At 40.7% G+C, this 9,141-nt stretch overlaps 1 protein-coding gene across 1 annotated transcript in view; it reads left to right on the top strand.

Annotated features, from left to right (window-relative positions):
- The first annotated feature begins 822 nt into the window (after positions 1–822).
- The window catches only part of LOC127660599 (inactive phospholipase D5-like), a 188,513-nt gene continuing 180,194 nt past the window's right edge, over positions 823–9,141 (top strand). The window contains exons 1-2 of the mRNA XM_052150917.1: positions 823–834; positions 1,486–1,622. Coding sequence (XP_052006877.1) covers positions 823–834; positions 1,486–1,622 — 149 coding nt within the window. The remainder of the gene's footprint in view (positions 835–1,485; positions 1,623–9,141) is intronic.

Genomic DNA, 9,141 nt, shown 5'->3' with positions numbered 1-9,141 from the left:
TCAATAGGAGTCTACGTGGCCGACAACAGTCTTACACAACACGGGGGAATAAAAACACAAAGCTCACCAGCAGCAAGGTGGCTGCTCCCGCATCAGAGTGGTTTCAACGACGTCAAAGTCAATGCCTCATGAAGTAGAGGGAGAGGGGGAAATACCTGGCTGGTTATTTTGAAGAAAGGCTGATCCTTTAGGAAAAAAGCAATTTCTGACCGTTTTTGTCAGTGATTTGGAGTTTGGCCGGAAAAAACATCCTATATCGGAATCCTGCATTTCTCAGCTGTGACTTCAACATGTAGTACGCTGTGGTCAGGGTAGATGTGTATCTCGGATCCGCAGAAAGAGAGGACCCCAGCCTCTCTAGCCAGCTTCAGGATGCGCTCCTTGTACTGATAACGGTGGATCCGTGTGATGATCGGGCGCAGAGGGTCATCCTGTTTCTTGCAAGAGATGGCTACTCTGTGCGCCCTGTCGATGGATGGAGGTGAGGGAAAAGCCTCTACGCCAAAGGTTTCTTCCAGGAATACCTCCATGAAAGCAGTTGGGTGCGAGCCTTCAACTTTTTCAGGTATGCCGGTTATACGGATATTGTTGCGCCTCTATCTATTTTCAAGATCATCCATCTTAAGTTTGAGGGTCTCGTTCTCTCTGGACAGGGCCATGCAGGTTGACTGGAGGGTTAGCAGCCTGGTCTCCACCTCGTTAAGAGATGTTTCCATGTGTTGGATGGTCTGGTCGTGCCGGTCAATAATTGCTCGGTCAGCCGAAAGTTGGACAGATAGTTTGGCTATTATGCGGTCCTCCATTGAGTTGAGAAGTTTCTCCATGTCGGCTAAGGTTAGCAGTGCATCGCTAGTAGCATGCTGTTCATTTTGGCTAGCTTGCGTTCCGACACCTTGGTTATCCTCAGACGTGTCCTCAGTAGGTTCGTTTTGTTTTTGGTCGGTTTCCCCATATTTAGTCAGGTTTCACACAGGCTTGCACAAGTTAACTGTGATAATAAAACGTGTATTACTCGAATTTAGGCAGGATTTCAACAGAGCTCTCCCAGTTTGCGTCCAACTCCGTCATAGCTCAAACCGGAAGTCAACAAAATACGTTTTTTTGCAAATATGGAAACAGAATTTGGCTCAGGTTTTTTTTTTTCATAGGCTTGGGTTCACAGAACTTGTCATAAAAAATTACATTGACAAAATGAAAAATGTAAAAATTTAAAAAGGTTTCTTTACAATGATAACAAACACAAGACCCTTCTTGTTTTTTTTTTTTGTTTTTTTTGGAGTTATAAGCCTTTAATTTTGGGTATGTCACTGAAACAGAACATCTTTAAAAACACCCTCAGAGCTTAAATTTACAAACTTTAAATTTGTATTGTATTTGTTTTAACAAAATTGTTTCCTTGCTCATCTGAAAGGAACAGTGTGTTTGATGCTCACACATGGAATCTACCTCTAAAAGAATGCTTTTGTGTTCTTTTGTTTCTCCCAGTCTCAGCAGAAATGCATTGTGATTTTTGCACTGGTTTGCTGCTGTGCAGTCCTGATAGCATTAATATTCTCTGCTGTAGATATTTGGGGGGATGATGAGGATGGCATCACTGAAGACAACTGCAGCAGGACCTGTCGGTAAGCAAAGCTCAATGTTGTAATTACTAGTGGGAAACTTTGGAGTTGGGGGCATTTTGAATTAAAGAATCATGGTGTAAGCAAATTGGTATTGGTCATAATTCAGTTTTACTTGTGGATTTTGACTATAAAGTTTAATTTTTATGCTTTTTTCTACTGTCTATGGAGAAAAGTGATAATATATGTCAGAAAATCCTTTACTCATTTAGCTGATTTATAAGGCGACTGCCGTGTGCAACAAAACTACATTTCCTATATATAAAAGAATAACAAAATAGATAAATCGTCAATTACACACCAACATTTGGCTTTGCTCTTCATCTTGTTGCATTGGTGCAAAAAAGGTTTCCTGATTTTGCCTGTAAGTGAAAAAGACATGAAAATGCATAACAGTTCAGAAAAAAAAAACTTGAATGCACATCACTCTGTATTTACAGTATCCTCATTATTACAAATTTATCAGGAGGATTTCAATTTAGCATAAGATTAACAGATTTTTTATTTGTATTTTTAAGCAATGTTCAATACAATGTGTTTTTACACACTTGGATTCATCATTTGGTTTACTCCCCACAACATTCATTCTCAGCGCAGCTGGTCTCAATCACCAAGATACTCAAGTCTTCTGTTTATTCTTATTTTGGGGGAACAATTGTCATGCATATAGCAATTAAAGTTCAGATTTTAACCACTTTAACTTTTCTAAATTGTACTTGCCATCAGGAAAGTTTACCATTGTATAACAGTGGCATTTGTAATAATAAACACCACAGGTGAATGGCTCCACAAAACTGTTAGGCTAATGTAGATTGTCTTTTTTAAAAAAATAAACTGTAGTATTTGTTCTGAAAAACTAATAGCCTAAATAATACATTAAGAAACCTTTTACTAGATTTTCTGGTGACATCATGCAAGGAGTAGACGTGTGAGCGACAAGCTCTGCACACTTTGTTAGTTTTTTATTATTTTCATGTTCAAATCCAGTGAGATTCTATACACCCACTTACATATTTGTTCTTTGAGGTAAAAATGGCAAAGAAGTCAAAATCCTCGTACACTGGAGACATTAAAAGACACTTACGTGCTCAAGCTGAAACTCTGATAAGACTGCAGATCGGGGACTCTATATGGATGGCGCAGCTAGGGAAATTCAGTGTCAACTGTCCAACATATTTGTGATGCTGATGAAGGTTTTTGCTGACTTGGAGGATCTTGCTGTTATATGTCGAATGATTACAGCGATGGAAACACAATTCTCTGAGCTGGTTGCAAGAGTGGCTGATGTTGAGAAATGGATTTATTATCTGGAGTCATCAGAAAGGGAATTATATGGTAATCCGCTCGTGACCAAAATAGACCTGGGAAACATTTTGGAAAAACTGGAAAATCTCGAAAATAAGAGCCGAAGAAATAATATACGGATTGTTGGAATTCCTGAGCATGAAAAAGGCAGAGCTGAAGTGAAATTCCTATATGAGCTCTTCCCGAATCTGCTTGACATAACAGGCCATAAGCTGGAAATCGAGTGAGCTCACAGAGTCCTGACTCGCAGATCTGCTGAGGGAGACAGGCCCCGATCAGTTCTGGCCAAATTTCTGAGATCATCCGATAAAGATCACGTGTTGCACGAGGCAAGGAGGAAAGGAAAGCTTTCTTGGAAGAATCACAATATTTTCTTGTTCCCGGACATTGCGAGTTCGGCAAGAGAGAAACGCAATCGATTTAAGAAGTGTAAGAAACTCTTGCATAAACTGAAGATAGCTTTTGCACTGATGTTTCCGGATAAACTGAGAATAGAAACGAAGGATGGCTACAAAGTATTTACGTGTCCTTCATAAATACATTGGAGTGAGTAAGCCATTTGGTGTTTCTTATGTTTCTCGATTGTCTGGTATTTTTATTTCTGTTTGTGATGATTGATGCTTTGATGGAGGATCACATTTACTCTGTGGTTCCCGGCCAGATTGAGAGTGGATGCTGGGGATGGCCACAAAAAAAATGTACATGCCCACACAAAGGATGTAAAGTAGATGGACTGAGAAAGTCATGCTGTATTTTTTTATGCAGCCTCCAAGTGATTTTGACTCTTGACTATCCGAGGAACAGGGATGCCTGTTTTGTTTATTTTGTGCTGGTTCCACTAAGTGGGTGGAGTTTGATTTGTGGAATGGCACTGCTAACTAATCTGTTAATTCCTTTTGCTTAAGCCTCCTGTTGGCTGGAGTTTGTTTGGTGGAGTATTTTTGTGGGACAATGGAATGATTACGTCATCTGCTGCACTCATAAACAGCTGGCTCACTGAACAATTGTTTGTCTGTCCGAGGTCTTTATAAAAACTGAACGGTTTTATATCAGTTGGAATTTGTTTTGTGGAGGATCACACCTTCAAGAAAGTTCTGTGAATGAATCTACATGTTCTTTGTGTATACTCTGCCTATTGGCTGGGGTTTGTTTTACAAAGTATTTTCTGTTATGTAATTTTGCCTTGCAAAATTTGTGCAGAAGCACCAGACTTGAGCAAAGTTGTCGCTGGGTCTCTCATAGGCATACATGGACCAGGGGTGGACTGGGAAGAGAAATCGGCCCGGGATTTTACCTAGCAACTTCCCAAAAGATGTTGAGTGGGGGATGAGGGTTTGCTCTCCTTTTCTGCATATCGCTGACCCCTTCGGCATATAATGGCGCCATTTTTTGGCCTGTTCTGCATAATGCGGTGGCCCATTTCAGCCTATCACGGCCCATTCAACCCGTTTCACGGCCGGCCCACCGGCCTTCCTGGTTTTCTAGGTGGCCAGTCTGCCCCTGATCGGCCCAAAGTGTGTCGGCCCACCGGGAAAATGCCCAGTATGCCAGATTACCAATCCAGCCCTGACATGGACCTTTTGAATTTAGAGGGACTGACGGCGGTTGGCGCTGTCGTGCATGGGGTTAATGCGCACGTTTTTCTTTTTCAGTTTTTTTGGTTCGGGTTTGATTGTTGCACTAATGATGGAATGTGATCTGTACAATCTTATTTTTGACACACAATTTATTTTTCTATTATATCAAACTGTCAAATATTAATATGAGTGGGTTATCTTTCTCCATGTGGAATGTGAATGGGTTGGGGCACCTCATAAAAAGTAGGAAGGCTATTTATTTTATTAAGTTTAAGAAATGTGATAGTGTTTTTTCAAGATATTTCCCCACAGGAAGCAAAAAAATTTGGGAAGATATGGGGTGGACGTGTTTTCTTTAGTGCTGGCTCAAGTTAGAGCAGGGGAGTCATTATATTGATAAATAAACATCTACAATTCAAATGTCTCAAACAGATTAAAGATAAATTAGGGAGAATCATTATTGTTTTAACAGAAATTAATTGGCAAAGGTTGGTTTTGGCTAATATTTACGCACCTAACATTGATGGTCATGGCTTTTTTATTGCTCTCGAAGGGATGTGTCAAGCCACTGGCAACCCTAATGATATAATATTGGGATTATTATAATGATATAATAAAGATGGGGAGTTTAGAAGTGTTGCCACATACGGAGAAAAATAAATCATATAGTTGGCACTTTAATGTATCCTTTTTGCAAAATCTTGATTTCCAACAAATGTTAAAGACTGAAATCAATGTTTATATGGAGACCAACTGGTCTTCAGTATATTCTGTGGGTCGCGGCTTGGGAGGCACATAAAGCAGTTCTTAGGGACTGGATCATAAAGTATGCCTCATTCATCAAGAGATCCCAGGCACGAGAACTCGTGGAGTTGGAAGGGAATATTAAAAGTGCAGAGGCAGAGCTGAAGCACTGAATGTCGTCTGATGGTCTCAGAGAATTGACCCGATTGAAATACAGATATATACTATTTTGTCACGTAAAGTGGAGTTTTGGTTATTCAGGACAAAATAGTCATACTTTGAGTCTGGGACAAAGCAGGGAAACATTTTGCTAGATATATAAAGCAGAGAGAGTCTTTTTCTATCATTCCCTCAGTGAAATCTGCTGGTGGTGAAATTTTTACCTCTGCCATTGATATTAATAATGCTTTTAAAGAGTTTTATCTTGATCTTTATAGTTCCACGTCTTCGTCTACTGATGAAGATATTAGAAACTTTGTGGAACCATTAGAACTCCGTAAACTGATGACTGAGCAAAAAAATTATTTTGATTCTGAGATAACCTTGGAGGAGCTTGACGAGGTAATTAAGTCCTTACCTACAGGCAAGGCTCTGAGGCCAGATGGTTTTGCCACTGAATTTTTTAGATCTTATGCCACAGAATTGGCTCCACTATTGTTAGATGATTATACAGAATCATTAAAGAATGGTAAGCTTCCCCCAACCATGACACAATCCCGGATCAGTCCAATTTCCCTGATCCAGCTAGATGCAAAGATTTTGTCAAAGATTTGGCTAACCGATTAAGTTATGACATCTCTTATACATATAGAACAGGTGTGGTTTATTAGTGCCGTAGCTCTTCTGATAACATTAGGTGTTTCATCAATATCATGTGGTCAGAGGTGTAGGGCTCACAAGTTTTGGAGCGGGTGTGTTTATTAGCAATAATTAATAGTTATCATAGACAACCATCAATCATTAATTAATAGAACATTGATTAAAATCAATGTTACACAGGCACCAATGTAGGCTCACAGGTTGGTTAGATCAGTTTTACTATCAAATATAAATTAATAATGAATGTTTAGTCATTATTAATTAATAATTAAATTAAATAATAGAATTGAGTTCGTTAAATTCTATCCTCGGGGCACCACTCTTTGACAAGAGAAAAATGATAGTAAGTGACTGATCAAGTCTCATAAAATTCTACCCTGCAGATTGAGTATTTTGATTGAGAATCAAAATAATCAAAAAGGGAAGAAGTTAGTCAAATTGTTGCCATATGAACCCAACAGTAATCTGGTTACAGTTGGCTTCTAACAACAACAATTTAACAATGCTGAAGTAATACAGGAGTTCTTGACGTAGCAGAGGCTGGCTTCAACACAATATTCAAACAAACAAACCAGGAATACTTATTATAATATAACAAGATTTATTATAATCAAACAGTAATGAACACTGCCAATACTAAATGAATATAACACAAAAACATAAGGTGGAAATCCTAACTAAATGGTGGAGCTATATGCTAGTGTATATGTGTGTGTCTCGCATTGGTAACTAAGGCACAAAATGGCTTACTATCTCCTCGTGAGGAACTAGTCAAAATGGACGGCTAGGCCGGAAAGGGCGGAGCCAACAATTATGTGAAGGTGTAGAGGAAAGCAAGATGGCTGGATCAGATCCAGCACAATGGAGCTAATACCATGTGTGGGTGATAATGAGCAGACACACAAAGGAACTGAACAAAACAGGCAGGAGAATTTAAAAAACACCAGCCTGATTCATTCATAAACCGCGGTGCTGCTCGCTCCGTGAATTTCAGTGTGTGAGAGAGAAGAGAGAGAGAGAGAACGAATAAAGGGGTTCATGCAATTTAAAAGAGACACGCTGGTAACAGCGCAATTGAATTGTTGATTCAGATCACTCAATAAATTTACATTTCCCCAAAAATGACGATCTCATAACTCCAAACAGCAATCAGCGATCGTAGTTAAATGTAAAGTTGCAAACAGAACATCAACGTTCAACAATCGTGGTTAACATACAAATGTAAACAAAACATCAAAACATTCAGCAATCAAATATATATGAGTTAGGTTTATAAGGAAAGTCACAGTTCCTAAACTAAATCTGCCCAGATATCAAGCCTTACTTGTGAAATCCTGTGTGATTTAAGCAGGGTTGTCTGCTGGATTCCTGTTGCATTGAGCGGTCAGGAGAAAGCAATCTGGATTCGGTCCTTTGTCTTGCGCTCGTCAGCGGAAAGACGCGTCTCTGCGTTGGTTCTCGGGTCCGGTGATCGCGAGGAACGCGAGAGGTAGTCAACGTTGTGGGAAAACGATTGAGAAGGGAAGCTGGTCGCCTTTTCCGTTTCCTAATATATTCACTGTTGTTTAACTGTGAAGATGAAATAAACCGTTTGTACACTAAACGACTGGAACAAAGCGAAGTTAATCTTACTCTACCGTGGCCAAATGGTGAGGTTTAGAAAAACGTGGTCTTTCTTTGTCCAGAAGGAGGGATTCCTTGGTGTAGATATGTCTCTTTAGAGCACCGCGAAGCTGTAGGTGTTACAGTCAGGGTAGATGCAGAGAGCATCTCAAATGTGCGCGCTGGTTTTGTTAAGACAAAGATGTCATCTGTCATCGGCCGCTTTTGACCAATGACGTCTGAGATGGAGTCCATGGGCGGGACTTCTGTCCAGTTGCGATGCATCCTGGGAAATGGAGTTCAAAGTCTCACCTTTGATCATAGAACAAAGGCTATGCTGTCTCTACTGCTGTTACGGTGAAATGCCATATATGGTTTGCATCCTGTTGTGACGTATTGGCCCCGGTTCGCGGGCAGTTATTAATGGAGTATGGGTTAATAAAGACGCACATTGAATCAGCTCTTGATTGTTCATTGCATAGGACACAAACATGGTGTCAGAAGTGAACACTAGATCCTGAACATGGCTTTAAACAGCATTCCTGCCCCTGAGGGCATGCGGATGTCAGGAGACATATCCAAAAATTGGGACAATTTCAGAGGGGAATTCGAGGACTATGAGTTAGCTACCGGGCTAAGTGAGAAGCCCAAAGAGGTGAGAGCGGCAGCACTGAGGCGATTAATGGGTAATGAATGTCGGCATATCTACAGTCATAATATTGTGTTGAATGAGGAACAAACGAAAGATCCGAAATTCATACTTGATGCATTGGGAGATTATTTCAAGCCTGCGAAAAATGTGATCTACGAAATATATATGTTCGGTTGTTGCAAGCAGGAGGTGGACGAGCCTATAGACAACTTTCTCACGAGGCTGCGGGAATGAGCATCGACCTGTGAATACAGGGAGCTCAAAGATGAAATGATTCGCGATAGACTTGTCCTGGGCATTGCCAATGAGAACACGAGGCGGCGCATGTTGCGTGAACGTCAGCTAACTTTGTCACAGTCTGTCGAAATATGCCGACTGGCAGAAGCGACGGAACAACGAGCTAAAGTTATTGACAACACAGTCAGTGACGCTGTGAATATCGCACAAGCACAAAGGCTGAAACGCAGGGATGGTGAAATGAATAATGAGCAAACGATCAGAACTGTGAAGTGCAAGTATTGTGGGGGTGGTCACAAGAAAGGCAGAGAACAGTGCCCCGCATATGGAAAGACCTGTCGAACATGTGGTGTATTGAATCATTTCGCAAAAGTGTGTAGAGCGCGTCAGATTGCAGACAGGTCCGGCAGAGTGAATGTAATGATGGATGATGGTCAGGACGTGCAAGGGCCCTACAGCGAGGGTCGACTTTTCGCTGCTGAGGAATGCATTGACACAGTAAAGTGCCCCGGTCCAAGATGGTTTGTTAACCTGACGCTTAATAAAAGAAAGCAGGCCTGTCAGCTAGACACGGGAGCAACTTGTA

The sequence above is a fragment of the Xyrauchen texanus genome, chromosome 20 (assembly GCF_025860055.1).
Source record: "Xyrauchen texanus isolate HMW12.3.18 chromosome 20, RBS_HiC_50CHRs, whole genome shotgun sequence".
Lineage (NCBI taxonomy): Eukaryota > Metazoa > Chordata > Actinopteri > Cypriniformes > Catostomidae > Xyrauchen > Xyrauchen texanus.
This window is presented reverse-complemented; position numbering and strand designations above follow the sequence as displayed.